The 20759-nt window shown below is 35.7% G+C and overlaps 1 protein-coding gene across 1 annotated transcript in view; it reads right to left on the bottom strand.

Moving 5' to 3' along the window:
* Positions 1 to 3470: 3470 nt before the first annotated feature.
* Positions 3471 to 20759, bottom strand: part of LOC126828089 (protocadherin-like wing polarity protein stan) — a 61983-nt gene continuing 44694 nt past the window's right edge. The window contains exons 6-12 of the mRNA XM_056102231.1: positions 16781 to 16985; positions 15436 to 15548; positions 13948 to 14192; positions 12964 to 13038; positions 12294 to 12460; positions 11793 to 11812; positions 3471 to 3483 (exon numbers count right to left, since the gene is read on the bottom strand). Of these exons, the coding sequence (XP_055958206.1) occupies positions 3471 to 3483; positions 11793 to 11812; positions 12294 to 12460; positions 12964 to 13038; positions 13948 to 14192; positions 15436 to 15548; positions 16781 to 16985 (838 nt within the window). The remainder of the gene's footprint in view (positions 3484 to 11792; positions 11813 to 12293; positions 12461 to 12963; positions 13039 to 13947; positions 14193 to 15435; positions 15549 to 16780; positions 16986 to 20759) is intronic.

Genomic DNA, 20759 nt, shown 5'->3' with positions numbered 1-20759 from the left:
TTAACGCTTTACTGTTCTGCTCCGAACTGGGCTAATGAAGACGGCATTCACCATACAATGTGTTATGAGGGAATTTTTGCATAGATAGCGGCACTACGGCCTACTCTTATATCAAATTCTAACTGTCCAGGGATCTTTTAAGTGCACGCAAATGTATACACGGGACCTCAGGTTTCATCCCATCTAAACGACCATAAGTTGTCCTTTGCCAGGCTCTTCTTCCTGCACCACGGACAAGGGGGAACGACGCCAGATAATCTTGATGATCTTTCTTGGTCAACGACGGTATCGAACAAGGGACCCCCAGGTTAGCGAGTCAACGTCCTACTCACTGAGCCACCGTGACTCCAATACTCAAACTTACTTTTGGTTCTGTTTGATTAATTCCAATAATGAAGGCCAGTTCCGAGATAAATAAAACTACAATCAGGTTGATGTGGATGGAATTCCAGTTACATTGTAGTCGTTTTAAACACATGAAGATGAAGAACGCCACAAATAATAACATAAGTGATACAGACGTCAGAATGTAGGTCAATATCTCCACGGTAACAGGCTTAGTCGCAAGATACTGAAATAATAAATATTCATTTCAATAATAAACAATGCAATATTTTCTATGATTCTCTTCCAAGATTTCCCACTGTATTATACATTTCATGGGAATTGTTTTTGTTATCTTTGCAACATAAATTCTATTAATGTCATTTGGGTTGGGGACGTCATTTGTAAATTCAGATGTGACATCGAATCCTAATCCTAGCCCGCTAAAGGAGAGAGAGACAGAGAAATGGAGTTTAACATCCACTCGACACAAACTAAGTCATTTCTGGATTAACATATGGTTGAATCTTATTTCAATAAATCGCTTGCATGTAGGGGTCTTTAGCAGTGGGAGGAAACTGGAGGACCCGGGGAAAACCCACGACGTTGGACAGGCGATCCTACTCCTTGTCACGTAGAACATTCAGCCATCCAATCCCCCACCCCCAGCCCCCGTCTGCTGAAGGAAGGAGTGACACAATCAAAAGCTTGTATTCTGAGGGATTCCTTGTAATGAGATAGTAAAAACTGTACACATGCCACTACAGAGAATTTCAATTTTATTACATTCTCAAGAAACTATAGTTATTATAATATCAACAAAATTTTACCTCTTGGTCGGCAACATCCATAAGAACGGCAAATGTTGAGAGATGTGTACAGGAGCAGACGACAAAACGATGGTTATTTTTACTGTATCTGTCTTTAACACTGCATCCTTCAGTTGACCACAAACTTTCACTAAAATATAAACACACAGAAAATTATTCAACGTCTCAAAATTCCCACAGACATAAATATACAGTGTCCAAATATATATAAAAACAGAAATAAATTCAACCGACTCAAAATTCCCCAGGCGACACTAGGCCTACTCCTTGTCACCTACAAGCGGGGAATCGAAACCATGCCACTTGATTCAATGACAGACCTAATGATCGTACGTGCACAGGTTAACCATTCACCCGTTAATCCATGTTAACTCAACAAGAAAGGCATCTTTTTAGGGTTGTATTGTTATCCTTTTCAGGAGCACAGTATTTTAACGAAGCTAGTTTAAAACTAGGCCAATCATTTATTATACTATTCTTTATATGAGTAACTAAAGGGAGGTAACTGTGTCCACTACATGTGGAATGAACATACTACGAACGAGAGAGGTTTATAATACCACATTAGTTACTTACTCATTATTGTCAGTTACCCAGTAAACGCATTGAGGACTAAAGGGAGATAACTGTATCCACTACATGTGGAATGAACATACTACAAACGAGAGAGGTCTACAATACGACATTAGTTACTCACCCATTATTGTCAGTTACCCAGTAAACACATTGAGGACTTGAACGATTGGAGGAATCAAGCTGACGGAATATTATTTCTATTGGTTCGGTTAATTTCCCTTTTATTGTTCGACCTTCATCTACAATCACTACGGTTACTACTGGACTGTTAATTCTGATTGGACGTTCAGTTCTGTAATTCAATTTCAAATAATTTAAGATGCAAATTTATTTCATTAAAAGAAATCTGGACGAATATTAACCAGAGAAACAAAAACATGATAATCTTTAGAGGCCTTTAGTGACTGGGGAGTGCATTATAGAGGGAGAACGACAGAGATAGGGAGAACGACAGAGAGAGAGAGAAAATGGGTATATTTCCATAAATTTGCTTGCATATAGGGGTCTTAAGAAATGGGAGGTAATTCTAGAAAGTGGAAAAAAAAAACCATGAGGCGACACTTCTCTTTGTAACATACTAGCTTGCAAACGAAACCACACCATAGGAATCAATGACAAGTCTTATGATCTAAAGTGCAGTGTTAGACCACTCCGCAACCACCCCACCCCTACTTTTAGTACAACAATTACTAGTCTATAAAATCGGATTCAAAATATGACCAAATAAATGAAATGGGGTTTAACGTCCTACTGTTCTGCTCCAACTGGGCTAATGAAGACAGGCATACGCCATACAGTGTGCTGTGAGGGAAATTTTGCCTGCTCACAAGGCTATGGCCTACTCGTATATCGAATTCTGCCAAGGGTTCTTTTAAATGCATGCCAATGTGTACATGGGACCTTGGTTTTTCATCCCATACGAACGACTGCACCATGTGACCAAATAACATTATAAACCTACTAGTGATTTTACTTCCATAAGTATGCATTACAGTTTAATGAAAACATTTGTGTTTTTAGTATTAGGAAGAATTACTTACCTGACATTGGAGGAGAAGTTTTTAGCCATTAAATTACCAATAGTTTTATACATAACAAAACCTGTGTAAATTTTATTGGTCATGTCTGTAGATCCTGAAAACAAATATATAGGTCAATAGTTTAATATCAAACTTGTTATCATCAACCAGTTTATCCTTATTTAGATTTTTGTATCAATCTTGATATCTTAAACTCACTGACCGTTATTTGAGGGATTGTTAATCCCTTGTAAACTACAGTACGAGAGAGAGAGAGAGAGAGAGAGAGAGAGAGAGAGAGAGAGAGAGAGAGAGAGAGAGAGAGAGAGAGAGTGTGTTTAAGTCCAATTGACACAAACTAGGTCATTTCGGGACTAACTATAGTGTAGGGGTCTTTAGCAGTGGGAGGAAACTGGAGGACCCAAAGAAAACCCACAAGGTCGAACAGATGACCCTACTCCTTGTCACAAACATCGGGGGGGAATCGAAACCACGCCAGTTGACTAAAAATGACAGACCTTATGATACAGCACACACGTGCTAACCATTCGGCCATCCAACCCCCATAAGTTCAAATAGAAATGGTTTTAACTTACCGATTGTATGATATAATAATGTTGATGGTATTCGAACTTTTGTTTCATCATCAAAAGTTCCTTTCTTCGATATATGATCATATTTAGGTAGAAAATTATTGGATGAGTTTCCTTTCTGGATCCAATCAACCGCCATAACTAAAAACAGATAAAAACATATAAAATTCTCATTATTCTACGTGGTTCCCCCTTGTCAGTGATGCAGGATGGAGGGCCTGACAAGGACAGCTGTCTAGTCTTTCAGATGGGATGAAACACTGATGTCCCGTGTATATATTGGAAAGCACGTAAAAGATCCCCTGGCAGTTGGAATTCGATATAAGAGTAGGCGATAGTGCCGCTGCCCGGGCAAAATTTCCCTCATAGCACACTGTATGGCGTATGCCCGTCTTCATTAGCTCAGTTCGGAGCGTTAAACCCCAGTAGGACGTTAATCCCCATTTCATTTCATTTCTCATTATTCTATCTTATATAACCCAACATTTCCTTTAAGCTGGGAATTGTATGACTTTTTTAAATTAGGAATTTTTCTACAAATCACCATAAACCAGAAAAAGTCTAACAAAAAAAAAGAGAGAGAGAGAAGTGGGGTTTAACATTCACTCAACACAAACAAGGTCATTTCGGGACTAACATATGGTTCAATTTTATATCAATGATTCGCTTGCGAGTAAGGGTCTTTAGCAATGGAAGGAAAACGTAGGCTCCGGAGAATCAAAACCCTACTCCTTGTTACGTACAACCGGGAAATCAAAACCATGTCAGTTGACTCAATGACAGGCACTAATCATTCAGCCATCCAATCCGCCCGCTGCAGAAAGTAAGGACACACAACCAAAAGTTTGTTTTACAAGGTATTCGGAGTGATTCCTTGTAATGACAACATGGATGAAACCACTGATCTAATGATCAATGACCACTAGTTTTATATTGAACTTGTGGATAGCATGACCATGACATACAATATAATAGGCCTAAATAAAAACATCTGATTTACGAGTCTGATTTCCTTTAAAGGGAGAGAGAGAGAGAAATGGGGTTTAACATCCACTCGACACAGACTAGCTCATTCTGGGACTAACATGTTTTTTTGTTTTTTTTTTTTTAAATTTTATTTCAATTATTCGCTTGCGCGTAGGGGTTTTTAGCAGGGGGAGGAAACTGGAGGACCCCGAGAAAATCCACTAGGTTGGATCCTTTAAAGGGCGTAGAGCTATAACTCAGTATTATCCACAGTCTTCTAAATTACATTAATATATGTTTTAGAGCTCATTTTTGTCCATTTTATGTTCTAAAAAATAGAGATTGTCCTTACCCATATTATCAGAAATGGCATCAAATGGCAAGGATTGAGCTGGCGCCATGCTCCGAGTTAGAGTCTCTGTATATTTCTCAAATTCATTGACAAGTTCTCCAGCGCCACCTGTTAAATAATTGGTCCGTTCCCATAAGTCTTCGTATTCTGGATTGGTAATATTACTCATGGCTATCAGCATTCTCTACAAATATATACATATAAATATATTGCTTGTTCTTGAGATTGGTCAAGGCATTCACCTAAAAAAAACACCTACACCAAGATTGAATTTCCTTCCTCAATTAGGACAGTTATTCTCACTTGCTCGTATTTAACCAGCCACTGCATCAATGCAAATTCTTATTATTTAATATTTTATAATTATATCTGAATAAGTGTACTACTATCATACCTGAATAAATGTACTAATATCATACCTGAATAAATGTACTACTATCATACCTGAATAAATGTACTACCATCATACCTGAGTAAATGCACTACAATCATACCTGAACAAATGTAATACTGTCATACCTGAATAAATGTACTACTATCATACCTGAACAAATGTACTACTGTCATACCTGAATAAATGTAATACTGTCATACCTGAATAAATGTACTACCATCATACCTGAATAAATCTCCTACTATCATACCTGAATAAATGTACTACAATCATACCTGAATAAATGTACTATGTTGTTCACTGGTTAGGTTTAACCCTTGTTGTGTATTTTCGTACAGTAATATCTTTTTGATAGCATTATACGACATGAGTATATCTCCACCCAGTATATTACTAGTTGTATTAGTAGCATCTACTAATCTATCTATTCCATTCTTAGCTGTATATGTGTTAGATATCGAGGTTTTAAACTGAAAAAAACAAAACAAATATCAAATCATTCTTGAACAAAATTTAAAATACTTCACAAATATTCACCTCACACAATAACCATCCTTATCTCTTACATGTTAATGTTTATTTAAAACAGTGGCAAAGAGAGTAAGACGCTGGCTCACTAGCCTGCAGTTCGATCACAGTGTTTGACCAAGAAAGTTCATCAGGATTTTCTGGTGTGGTTTCCCTTTCACTACGCTGCAAGAACGAGGGCCTGACAAGGACAGCTGTCTAGTCGTTCAGATGGGACAAAAAACTGAGGTACACCTTGGAGTGCACATAAAAGATCCCTTGGCAGTTGGAATTCGATATAAGAGTAGACAGTAGCCCGACTTCCAGGCAAAATTTCCTTCATAGCACATTGTATGGTGTATGCCCGTCTTCATTGCCCCAGTCTGACCAGAACAGTAGGACGTTAAACTCCATTTCATTTCATTACTCATTTATTCCAAAAATATAAAAAAGACTTACCAAGGAAGCAAGTTTAGTAAAGTTTTGATTGGTACAATTATACAAGTCTGGTTCCTGCCAACCTTCTTCCTTATATAGACATGATACACCTATAAATAGACCATATAAATCTCGTGATTAAAAGATATACCAAACAAAAACAACAATTCTTCATTTTAATTTTGAAAGATTAGGCCACACACGAAAATATTCTGGTTCTCAGATATTAAATTTAGAATAATTTTGTGTGTTTTTTTGTATGGTCTTAGTATCTGGCAGTTTATTTTGTTTGAACTTTTTGTACTCTTTTAAACAATAAATGCTCTAAAATAATATACGAATATGAAACCTACCTTCTTTACATTCAAAACATTCTCTTTTAGCACTTCCTAGAATATCCAAAACAAACAAAAAATTAAAATACAATATTTAAATTTATACTAAACATTTAATAACATAATGATAGGCAATAATAGGTCATCACTATATTGCACCCTTTATATCGAAACAATGGACGTTATTTCAACTTCCCATACTAAAGTTATGCTGTCTGTTTACAGTTAGCTCCGCGCTTGAGAACAGACACTAACCAAGTTGACTGACATTTTAAGTCGTAAATCAATAAGTTGAAAACACTAAGCATACTTCGAGAATTGTGTGAAGGATTTATTCCGCTTCTATTTAATAAAATTGAAAAGATATTATTAGTCTGTGTATGTAAGACAGATGTGATATGGTGATCATTTAGGGCAGAGATCCATTCTCGAAGTAGATAGTTCTCTGTGTGCAGACTGTTCAACATCAGTCCAGAAACATTATTCTTCTCAAAACAATATAGAAACATTAATATTATTTACCCTGTGCTTCATAAGGACATTTCTGTACAGCTGTTACGCCGAACTCTGTTCTCTCCCACCATATATCACCAGCTCGACTATGTGGACATACGTTATACTTTACTAAAATAATATAACATGGATAGTTATTACAACACAATTAAAACCATCCTTCTTAAATTACTTCTCGGCATACGACTGGATTCAACAACAGGGTATTCAACCTACCATCTTACGCCGGGGTATTCTAGTCGAGAGACTCATGCCCTACCATTTTACGCTAAGGTACTCTAGTCGAGAGCTGAATGCCCCATCATTAGCCTAGTTGGTGCAGAAAAGCATGACCTTCAATGGACAGAATCTAGATTCCGATCCATGGCAATACAACATCACTTAAACAAAATGAAATGAGGTTTAACATCCAATATTTCTGCTCCGACTTGGCTAATGAATATGGGCATACACCATGCAGTGTCCTATGAGGAAAATTTGCCTTGACAGAAGCGCTACAGCTTACTTTTAAATCGAATTCCAATTGCCAAGGGATCTTTTACGTGCAAGTCAATGTGTCCACGTGACCTCAATTTTTTTATCCAATCTTAACAACTAGACAAGTTTCCTTGTCAGGCCCCCTCTGTCCTGCACCACTGACAAGGGAAAACCAAGCTGGAAAATCCAGAGGAACTTTCTCGGTTAACACTGGGATGGAGAGAGAGAGAGAGAGAGAGAAATTGGGTTTAACGTCCACTCGACACAAACTAGGTCATTTCGGGACTAACATATGTTTTTTTTAAAAATTTTATTTCAATAATTCGCTTGCGCGTAGGGGTCTTTAGCAGTGGGAGGAAACCGGAGAAAACCCACGAGGTTGAACAGGCGACCCTACTCCTTGCCACGTACAACCGGGGATTCGAAACCATGCCAGTCGACCCAATGACAGACTTTATGATACAGCGCGCGCAAGCTAACCATTCAGCCATCCAACCCCCCCACTGGGATGAAACCCGAGACCTCCAGTCTAATGAGCCAGCATCTTACTCACTGAGCCACTGTGACTTACGTCTCTTAAATTGTAACATTACTTACTGACACAACCATTATCTTCAACTTCTGCAAATTTACTAGAACACTGATCACATCGTCTGCCTATTACACCGTTACGACATTTACATTTTCCAGTTATCTGATCACATGCCAAACTCTCGGATCCCTTCTCGTAACAATCACATGCACTGCATTTACCAACACCTGGTTGTCTGTAATGATTCTCCTGTAGATTTAAAAAAACCAAAACAGTTTGTTAGAATAACCAATGTATTTAAAAGAAACACAGCAATTACTAAATTCTAGAAATTTCTACTTAACAAATGGCATCTAATATTTTGATATTCCAGGAAACAACAAAATCAAAGTCAAATGTGTATCCATGGTAACACAAAAATTGCTATATTTTGAGAAATTGCTAATTAGCACAAGGCACATAATATTTTGATTGCACAAGGAAAAATAAAAAAATCTGACCAATAAGAACAACCAGATCAAATCTTTTGAAGATATCTATAACATTTCTTATTAATAATTGACTATATATTTGCTAAACTTACCATACAAAAACATTCTCCGTTTGTTTTATCACATGAACTGTTGAAACCAAGATTCTTTGGACAATCACAGGGTCCACACACCGGATCACCCCACCAAGTCACAGGACATGTTTTAGGTGAAACAATTTCACAATACCTTCCATTCTGTCTCTTACCACATTCACAAGTGTATGTCTGAGCATTGCCTTGTGGGTATTTACATGTAGCATAGTTCTGACAGGGGTTGACACTGGTACATACTTCCACACACTGTGGTCCTACTGTGCCTATACAGTGGGTAAAATATATCACGTTATTCAGGTATTATGCAAGAGCTAAATCTGCCTATTGCAGGTCTTTCTTTAGGACTTAAATGTTACATAGATTATTAATTAGATATCAATTAACTTATCACGACCATAATCAACTCCCAATGCCATCGGATGGCTCCAATATTAAGTAGATTTAATCAAGTTTTGCTGTTGCTGCGGTTACTGTAAAGGCGGATAATCGAGACTTTGTTTGTTATCGTAACAACGGTAGCAATGACAATTAAGGCTAGACTATAATTGTATTGCTGATAGCTTGGCTCAGAGTGAAGTAATTTGACATTTTCAACATATTCCCTTATCATTATCTATTTTTCAACTATTATTGCGAGAACTGTCAGCTCAAATCTTACATTATGCCGCTTTAATATGTCTTTATAAGTAATGAATGAATGAAACAGGGTTTAACGTCCTACTGTTCTACTCCGACTGGGCTCAAGAATACGGGCATACGCCATACAGTGTGCTATGAGGGAAACAGTATTTCGTCCCATCCAAACAATTATACGTCCTGTACTAATCTCAAACTTTCTCGGCCAACATCTTGTTAAACATATCGAGATAAAATAGGCCAATAAATAACTTACCAGGTGTACACTGACAAGAGTAATCTCCCCATAGATCTATGCATTCTCCAGATCCACATGTAGCTTGTTTACAGACGTCTGGTGATGAACAACCTATTTTAACGTTAGATTCTCGTGGTTGTTCTAACAGTGAAATATCAGAATTACCTACACGTGCATCCTGAAAACAAATAGATATTATATTTCAATATACAGGCGAGAGAGAAAGAACAATTAGGGCAATTTCGGGACTAACATATAGTTCAATTTTATTTCAATAAAATGGGAAGAAACCAGAGGACCTGGAGAAAAGTTACATGTTTGAACAGGCGATCCTACTTCTTGTCGCATACATGCGGGGAATTAAAACCACACAACTTGACTCAATGATAAGACCTTATGATCCACTGCGCTCGCATTACACCGCACCTCCCAACACCCCAATATAGGGGGACATAAATTTTTGAACACTAACATGGCTTATTAATTTCTTATCAACACCTCAACCTTGGACATTAATAAACATAAGTGTCACACCTGTCATGTGGGAACCAGATATCTTTAGTTCAAATTGAATCATTTCCCATTTCCCTCAACCCACCCCAGAACTTGAACAGAGGACATTTTTTTTTTTTTAAATTCCAGTTTTATGATAAGAGAGAGAGAGAGAGAGAGAGAGAGACAAGGTTTAACGTCCACTCGACACAAACTAGGTAATTTTGGGACTAACACATGGTTCAATTTTATTTCAATAATTCGCTTAAGCGTAGGAGTCTTTAGCAGGGCGAGGAAACCGGAGGACCTGGAGAAAACCCATGAGGTTGGACAGACGACCCTACTCCTTGTCACATACAACCGGAGAATCGAAACCCCGCCAGTTGACTCAATGACAGACTTTATGATATAGCGAGCACGTGCTTACCATTCGGCCACCCAACCCCCCTGATAATTTACAAGAAAGATGTGTTTCCAATTAGATAAAGAGACTTGATAATGTAATAGTCTGTTGTCTCAAATTAAATTATAGTTATATGATTAAACGTAAGTAGCTCTTTAAAAGTAATATCAGAAATTTAAAAGTGGCAGGTTGCCATCCCAGATTTCCCTCCTGAAGCTACTAGTTTTCTTTTTATAGTCGTGGGGGACCGGAGCACAGTAGAAGTCACAGATCGAACGGAGCAATTCTGTTTCACTGGAGTTGATGCTTCCTTGATTATGTATGAGCAGAGAGTCGGGTAAAGAAAGTTTTGAAAGTAGTTTTACCTTTATACAGCCTGTAAAACCATTTGTGATTGGTCCACTGCCAGTTTTGTGACCTCCAATATGAACTTTCTGGACAAGCTTCTCGAGAACTGTGCTCGGCATTTCAACAATTCTCTGTAAGTAAACACAGCAAGTAAAATTATTTTATATGAATACAGATGAAATATATTCAATCTTGTACAACTCTCATTCATTAAAAATACATTATGCAAGAGCTAAATCTGCCTATTTGCAGGTATTTCTTTAGGTCTGAAATGTTTTATAAACTATTAATTAGACATTAATTAACTTATCCAGACCATAATCAACTCTTGATGGCATCGCTAGCCTGCGATGTTTATTGGATTAGGTTCCAATTTGCTGTTCGACTTCCATTCATAATTTAATCAGGAAATGGATAATCAAGACTATGTTTTTTATCCTACAGACTTTAGTAATGATGATCGAGGATAATCGAGACTATGTTTTTTATCCTACCGACTTTATCAATGATGCTCGAGGCTAGGCGGAAAATTCAATCGCTAAAATCTCGGTTCAGAATGGATCAATTTGACTGAAATTTTCAGCAAATTCTCTTTACAGTATCTAATTTTTAACTATTATAGTAAGAACTGTCAGCTCTTTATCTTATCTCCCATAATGTATCTTTAACTATGATACAATTAAGACAAAGAATTTCAATTTGTTATCTGATTAAAACCACTGACAATTTATTGAAAATAAGAATTTCAATTTGTTATTTGAGTAAGAGAGATGTGGTTTAATGTCCACTTGACACAAACTAGGTCATTTCGGGACTAACACATGTTTCAATTTTATTTAAATAATTTGCTGGCACATAGGGGTCTTTTGCGGTGGGAGGAAACCTGAGGACCCGGAGAAACCCACGAGGTTGGACAGGTAACCCTTACTCCTTGTCACGTACAAGCGGGAATCAAAACCCGTCACTTGACTCAATAGCAGACCTTATGATCTTAAGCACACTCGACCATCCAAATAAATAAAAATCCAAGCAGGAAGTAAATATTACCTGTCTTTGACCATAATCCAGAAACATCTTGAGTTGACCCTGAAACCATCTGGATTCAAAATAATGCCACTGACCATCATTAACTCTAGCATTATCAAAAACAATAGCTCTACCATCATATAGATATATAACATAGCCATCCAATAACTGAAACAAATAACAATAGCTCTACCGTCATATAGATACATAACATTGCCATCCAATAACTGAAACAAATCACAAATTATATACAAGCTGATATGATGCAGTTACATCATTTTAGGCTTCAGACAAAGAAATGGAAATTGGGGGCTGACATAGGCATTTTGCCTGTTCCCCATGGAAGGGTATCGCTGCCAATATTAAATGCTCTGCTAAAATGTCTTTTCCTTTGACTATGTGTAAAACGTACAATGTACAAAGTCCTAATACCAGTAATGTTAAAGACAAAATACCTCTAAAGGCAAAGTCAAATGCAATGTGTCAAATGTCAAATGTTTTATTGGAAAATGCTGTTTTTTTATGTATCTACAGATTACATTTCCCTCATTACATTTTACATTTAACATTGCCAGCGATACCCTTCCATAATTCCCCGATCTCCCATTCATTTATAGAGAATAAAATATCTCTATATAAAAACCCAAAGAAACTGAAAATAAAAGGATAAATGAACAAAGAGAAAAAAGTTTTAAGTCTATAACTTACCTGTATTCTCACTTCACCTTGTGAGAGAATAATCTGCATAAGAGTACCGTTATACGATCGTGTTCTGAAAGCTAGACTGTTATACCAGGGAAAGTTAACTGGTGGAGTATTTAAATTACTGTATTCGAGATAACCTGTACCATCCAATTCTTTACTCGATTCTATCACTGTAATATTAATAACATTCATTTACAACTACAATCATTCAAAATAATAACAATCATTTATTATAATAACATTCATTTATAATAACATGCATTCAAAATAATATTCATTTATAATAACATGCATTCAAAATAATATTCATTCACAATAATAACATTCATTTACAATAACATTCATTCACAATAATAATATTCATTTACAATAATAACATTCATTCACAATAATAACATATAGTTGACTGGTGTTCCTACTCAGTTAGAATGCCAGGTTAGAGATTTTATATATTTTATTACTGAGGTGGTCATTGAGTGACATTTCACTGCATTAAATCTGATCACTTCAGGCAAACAAAAAGTAACTACATTGGACAGACCTGAATTCCATGCACAGGATCCTTAATACATCTTGAACATTTAAGGGGGTTTTCATCCGTAGTAGAGATATAATATAGTATATGCAAACAAATGATCTGTTTGAAATTTAAATAAAAGTATTAAGTTGATACCTTGTGAACAATCCTTGCCACCAGTTTTCTCTGGACAATTACACATAAAAGTATTCCACCCTTCTTTACAAGTACCTGAAAACATAATTTCAATAATTATTGGCTTAAAAATAGAAATTAAGTTCAACAAGATGAAATGGGCTTCTTAAAATCACCTACTTTTTTGCACCAACTGGTCTAATGAAGACAGGCATGTGCCTTGCCGTGTGCAATGAAGGAAATTTGCCTCAACAGCAGCATTTCCATCTGCTATTGAATTCCAATGGTATGATCCTACTCTTATTTCGAATGCACACCAACATGTAAGAAAGGACTCAGCTTTTCGTACCATCCGAACAACTAGATGCTGTTCTGAGGAACATTCTCGGCCAACACATGGAAGGAACCCAAGACCATGATGAAATAGAGTACCAGAAACTTAAATGGAGTAATAAGGAAGTTAAGTTTTCTGTATCTTTTCATAACATGAGCTTTTAAAGGCTATCTGTTCCGCACCACTGACAAGGTGGAGGGCCTGCTAAAAATGAAATGAAATGGGGTTTAAGGTCCTATTGTTATACTCTGACTGGGCTAATGAAGACGGAGAAATGAAATGAAATGGGGTTTAACGTCCTACTGTTCTGCTCTTATACTGGGCTAATGAAGACGGTGAAGACGGAGAGGCCCGGCCCTGACAAGGACAGCTGTCTAGTATGTTGGATGATACAAAAAACCGAGGTCCTGTGTACACATTGGAGTGCAAGTAAAAGAACTCATGACAGTAGGAATACGATATAAATGTAGGCCGTAGCACGCTGTACAAGCAAAATTTCCTTCACAGCACACTACATGGCATATGTCTGTCTTCATTAGCCCAGTTGGTGCAGAAAGGTGTATAAAGTAGGACATTAAACCCCATTTCATTTCTTTTCAAAACTTCTTGTATATTACAACATAGAGATAGAATAAATATGGTGATTATGTGTAAAAAGAATTCCTATTTACCTCCAAATTTACAAGGTGAGGATTTGCATTGTTCTATTTTAGGAGGACATCCTTTTTCTGTTCCTAGGTCAGCTACAGAGGTATTTAAATCCAGTAAAACTTTATCAATATAAAAATCCCCAATACATCCAACATAGTTCCGACTTTTAACTTGAAAGGCAGTTGGTAATCCTGGCAAACCACCTATCTGCAGTGGACCCGTTAAGTCCAAAAACCGGTGACAGAACACAACTGGATTTTTACATCTGGAAAAATGATTAAATGATAATTAAAAGAAAAAGAAAAAAAAAACAAAAAAAACAACAAGATTAATAAATAATCTAACTATGTTAAACCAAAAGTCTTTACGTACCAAAGACATTATAATTTCCAATAAATACTTGAACACTTTAGGCCAGTGATTCTCAATCGGTGTGCGACGACACACTTTGGAACGGCACACTAAGAAAATACGAAAAACAACGTGATCCCAATTTAGTTTGAGTCATTCTATCTAGTCTCTGTCTACGGTTGTATGCCGTCTGACTTTATTTTGCAAAATCCAAAATATTTTTCATATATATTTAGCCAGGTGTGCCGCTATTTTTTCATGTGTTCCAAGGTGTGCCTTTGGCAAAAGACAATTGAGAACCACTGCTTTAGGCATTCAAATTTTGAATAATCTCTGGGATCTAAAAGTTGTTGGAATTGCTATCATCACAATTACCCCTACTATTCCTTCCTACTTTGTAGACATGTTCAAGCTTCTCGCCCAAAATAGAAATTGATGTTATGCACTTTTATATATCATGCTTTTGCTAAATGTAACCATACACATTTTTATTTTTTTTATTTATTTTTTTACTTCTTTTTCAGTTTTCCTATAAATATGATGCAGTATATTATTTCATGCTGTATGCCTCTTCTGGTAGGCGTTTTCATACAAAAAAAATATCAGTCTATAGGACTATTTAAACATGCATTATGCAAGAGCTAAATCTGCCTATTGCAGGTCTTTCTTTAGGCCTGAAATGTTTTATAAAGTATTAGAATGTATCTTTAAATAATTGATCAAAAATCATATAACATTTGCTTAATTTCAGTCACCTTATTGAATTTCTTCTTAAAGATACATTATGTAAGATTCTTAGTATAGTTTGAAAATAGATAATGTAAAATGAATAATTTAAAAATCTCATTCAAATTACACTATTGCGAGCAAAGATATTAGCCTTTGAAGGTTTGACAAGACCTGTGCAATAATTTCAACCACCGTACTGGTTGTTCAAAGCCAAGTCTCACTATTCCATTTTTAAATTAAATCAAAATATGGCTGAACCTTTCTAATCTATTTAATATCGGAGAAATCTGATGCCATCAAGAGTTGATTATGGCCTTGATCAGTTAATTAATGTCTAATTAATAATTAAGATAACATTTCAGACCTGCAATAGGCAGATTTAGCTCTTGCATAATGTATGTTTAAAGAATAATCAAATAAATACTAACTTTTCGTGTAAAATATGAACAGCTCGAGCAGCACAAGAATAATTTCCTAGAGTCTGACCATATCTGACGGAGATCTCTGTATCACAATTCTCTCCTACTGTTACCGTTGCTTGCTGTAATAATAAAATGATGAGGAAATATTTCAACTAAGGCCATACAAAAAAATATTCTGGTTCTCAGAGGGAGGTTTTTATTTTGCCAAAAGATCTCTACTGGGCTAAATGACTTCTTATAAATATCGTATTTATCTCATCATGTTGTTTATAAGCATTATTATCCAGTAACATTTATCAGGGTTGCATACTTGATAACACACTGATCAGCAGTGAATATTTGCCTGGCCGCTACAATCACTGATAAGGATGACATCGATGCGACTTAATGAGTCACAAATATTCACTCCCCCCCCATCCCCCCCGACAAATTAAATTCAAGTCTAAATGGGTATTAAAATGAGTAAAAGGCAGCATTCTGCCCAAACCAGTATTAAAAGTCTTATGTAAACAATGCACGCGCCATTGAGCCAAAGATTGATGCCGCGTGATGTGACGTCACATGTTGAAGGCAGTCGTCTTTTACAGAGTTATTAAAAGACTTTCGTAATCCTCTGTGAAACAGATCAACTTGATAAATGAGCCTATGGAACATTTTTGTATTCTTTTAAATTTTTATAGAGTTACATCCTATGACTGTAGAAAAATATTTATGTGCGGTAATTAAATAGATTGTTTTTATTTTCTAAAAATAAAAACAGGTCATGCTGCCTTTTTCAAATTTCAAGTGACCCGGGATTATCCAAGCACCGGCACCGAATATTATTTTATATGGCCTAATGTTGAGATTTTCCAATAAAATTGTTAAACAATGTCTAAAATATGCACTTTGTCTTGGTGCAATGTGTATCTTTCAGTTGATGGTGAGAAGGAATATATTTATTAGTTGCGAAATTCGTTTCAGCTGTTTACACCTGTCAAGATTCTTGTTATTTCAGTCGTCTGTTATAACAAGCATGGTTCCAACTTGTCGGGTAGCATCTGTAGGACTAATAACAAAAACGGTTGGTTCCCAGTTATTAGAGGTGGTGCCCGCAGGGCTAACAAGACAAGTATTTCTTAGTTGTTCTGATGGAACAAAAACAGGGCCCATCTATGTACACATTGGCATGCAAGTAAAAGAAGCCACGATGGTTCGAATTCAATGAAGAGTATCCTACACAGGACCTCGTTTTTTTGGCCCATCCAAATGACTAGATACTGTTCCTTGCCAGGCCCACTGTCAAGGTGAAACCAACACTAGGATCCAACCTGAGTCACAGTTATTCCTTCAACGGATATGAAAAACTTACCCTATTTAAATATTCTACTTTTACTTTCCACCACTGGCCATTGCTAACACCTCCCTCTACATAAGGAAACACACTTGTTATACTGCCACCCAGTGAGAAGGAAAACGTAACCTGTCCATCAGCTATCTCCAGTGATATAAAATCATGCTTCTCATTGAATCGGCCATTATAAAACAACAATCCATTCTTTTCTTGTGTAGCAAAACTGGAAAAAAACATAGAAATCTATATTTAGAAACAAACGTGTTACATAAGGAGCGAGCTAAGTAAGCAGCTTTTAGAACAAAACATCTGAGGGCCATAATAATACATCGATTAGGAAGTCGGTTATTGAGGTTATGAATGCAAACAATATAAGACCTTTCTATAACTCTTCCTTCATTAAAGTAGCTAAGGCTCTAACTCAATATCATCCAATTATTCGCCAGTTTAAATCAACATTGATATTGTGATCTTACCAGGAAAAAATGGGATTCTGATATCCAATATTTAAGACAAAATAAACATTTTACTATTGGTACACGTTTCAGTGTCATTTCTAACACAAGACTCGAAGAACGAGGCTAGACATATATTCCACAAGTTGTGTCAAACGGTGATGTCATATTTTAATCTGGAGAGCATGCGCAATAAATACTATTGGTGTAGATGGGAATAACCAGACGCTAGAGATTGCCATTCAATTGAGACATAAAAGATTTAAAATCAGAGCAAAAACAGAAAGGATTGAATGTAAATCAGTTTATATATATTCATATTACATTATTATATGCGTTGTAGACAATTTGTGTCAATTTCTAGGTCTAACAATATTACAGATTTAGCTCCTTTAATTCAAAGGGACAAACATTTTTAAAGACACAATAAAAGGGCATATTATGATATGAACAAAATTCTGTTGACACATTCGTAGTTTTATGTCAAAATATGCTTACACAAGTTTCCACTCGCTCACCCAACCTGTGTGAAAGCAATAACGTTTGAAAAAAGTTTGAATAAAAATAACCCAGACAAAAGATCCTTTTAGTTTTGGTCGAGTGGATTAGAAGAAAAACAAGTCAAAATTAACTTAATTTGCATTTTTATTTTAACACACTTTTCACTTTTGCATCTAAGAATGGTTCCATCCAAATATAAAAAATCAACTCCGCCACAAGAAGAAAATGATGTTTAAGATGACCTAAATTTTCACTTAAAAACTAAGTCAGTTTTCGCCATGGAAACAGAAAAACTATTCAACGGAAAAGTACCTAATTATCAAAAGGCTGTGGTGTGGGAAAGCTCCGTAAAAAAGATATCTAGAGTTGTTCCAGTGATATGCTCCGGAAACAATACTGAGACATTCCAGTGATATGCTCCGGAAACAATACTGAGACAGAGTCCATTAACTTCGCTTAGCACGTGATAAAAAACGAAAAAAAGATATTTGTATTACATTTAGTATAAAGTTTCCGTTTTCTTATAGAACTGCCATTAAAATACACACTATTCAATGTGTTTTTTAAGATACAATATCGTGTTTCGAGAATCAATAGACATGCTAGTGAACGAACAGAACTCATCAATAAATATGTGTTTTTATAAATACAATATAAAATAACTAGCACATTTTCTACTCTACTATTGATTTACGACCAGTGGGTAATAATCTTTCCTTTTGTGACTCACAACAAGGCTTCTAACAGGAGTTACTCAACAATCAAAGAAACGGAAAAGAGTCTGTTTAGTGATTGGCAATAATTACCATCTTCTTCTCAAAATTGCTACTAAACTTACGCTGTCTGTCTGCAATTAGAACAGACATGAAGCTGGTTGGCTGACATTCTAATCGACGATTTAAGTCGAAAAAACACTAAGTATACCGAGAATTTTAGAAAGCTTTTTATTCTGCTTCCGTTTCTTAAAATTGAAAATGTTAATTTATAATTTATGTGTATAAATAATGTAAAGTCGAAAAAACACAAAGTATACTTCGGGAATTTTGAAAAGTATTTATTCCACTTCCGTTTCTTAAAATTGAAAATGTTAATTTATTATGTAAAGTCGAAAAAAACACTAAGTATACTTCGAGAATTTTGAAAAGTATTTATTCCGTGGGCATTTTTTAAAATTGAAATTGTTAATTATACTTGTTGTCTATGAACGGTGTCAAAAAAAACACGAAGAACACTTTGAAAATTTTGAAAAGTATAATTTTATTCTGCTTCCATTTTTTAAAATTGAAAATTTTAATTTATATTTTGTGTGTATGAACAATGTAAAAGGGAGTAGAACTCGCATAACGTACTCATTTTTTAATATGGTGGTCATTCAGGGCAGAGAGAGAGAGACAGATTTAACTTCCACTGGACACGAACTAGGTCATTTCGGGACTAACACATGGTTCAATTTTATTTCAATAATTCTCTTGGACATAGGGGTCTTTGGCAGTGGGAGAAAACCGGAGAACCCGGAGAAAACCCACGAGGTTGGACAGGCGACCCTACTCCTTGTCTAAGGGCAGAGATCTATTCACCAAGCAGTTAGTTGTCCGAGTGCAGAATGCTAAACAATAAAGCATTGTTATTATTCTATCTTGGAGCTATGAGTTATAAAGATCAAAAAAGAAATTATGGATTTTTATCATTCAAGGCCCAATGATATCACAAACACCAACTAAAATCATGCAAATCAACATGCAGTCATCCAGTACGAAATCTCCAGCACTCAAGGGTCGACTCGGCCTCATTATTAATCAGCAACCACTATAATTCAAACAATAACCTCTCTCATCTTCATCAACTTAACTTCGTAGGTTTTCTTTCTTGTCGGATGAAGATTGGCAAAAAATCAATAATCGGAAGAATGAATTGATCTTAGTTCATCCATTGAATTAATTATCAAATCATCAAAGACATATCAAGTAATAAATTAATGGCCACAATTAATTTAAGTCAGAAGCTTGAGATGTTACACAATTGGTCGATGCTTCAAGCAAACTAGTCGAATGCCATACTTCTCAGATTTCTCCAATTACTTGTTAAATATTATCAATATGCAGCAATGGCAACCTTTATTGGCCTAAAGTCGCATATCACGATCTTGTTTTTTTCTCACAATATCTCATTTTTCACAGCTTAATTCTTGCCAAGATATATTCAAACTAATTATTTAACATTTAATTAAACATGCATTATGCAAGAGCTAAATCTGCCTATTGCAAGTCTTTAGGCTTCAGATGATATAGAAATTATTAATTAGATCTTTATAAGCTCCAAATCAACTCTGTAGACCCATGGATGGCTTGGATACAGTTTGGATTTAAACAGTCGTCCATTTAAAATTAAATCAATAAACAGCTGACCAAGCTAACGTTAGCCACCGACGTCAGTACCGGAGACAGGTGAAGAAAGGCCGGCCAAGCGATGGTACTATTGCCATCAAGAATGTTACTTAATATCGAGAATATGTGGGTGGAGTTATCGTCTGTCAATCAAACGATCGGCAATTCTCGTAGACGGTGCAGACACAGTTGTTGCCTATTCCTAGTTCAAACTTCCAACAGTGACAACTCCATTTAAAATAAAGTAATTCGACTGAAATTTTCAATATCTTCTTTTTTTATCATCTATTTTTGGATTATTATAGCAAGAATGGCCAACCCTTTATCAAACACTTAACTAACTTATCTTTAAAGGGACAATAACACTCTTGCTGGCTTGAAAGCTCCAGAAAATAAATAATATCTCTATCTAAGTACTAGATGTTTAAGTGTCCTACCTGTTGTGTAAATTATCCATTACATCCTATTTTACTTGTCCAGAGGGTTCGAAAATATTTTTAAATCAAAGTTTCATTTGAAAAGGTTTACGTTAGACGTTTCAAACCATTTTGTTGAATTTTTCAAAATTTCTAAATAAGGTGTGTTAAGATGAAATTTGTATCATCAATTAATTGAAATATTCTAAAATAGTACAATTTGTTGACCAGAATAAAGATT

This window comes from Patella vulgata, chromosome 7 (genome assembly GCF_932274485.2).
Source record: "Patella vulgata chromosome 7, xgPatVulg1.2, whole genome shotgun sequence".
NCBI classification, from domain to species: Eukaryota; Metazoa; Mollusca; class Gastropoda; family Patellidae; genus Patella; species Patella vulgata.
The sequence above is the reverse complement of the archived record's forward strand: the minus strand, read 5'-3'. Positions and strand labels throughout refer to the sequence as shown.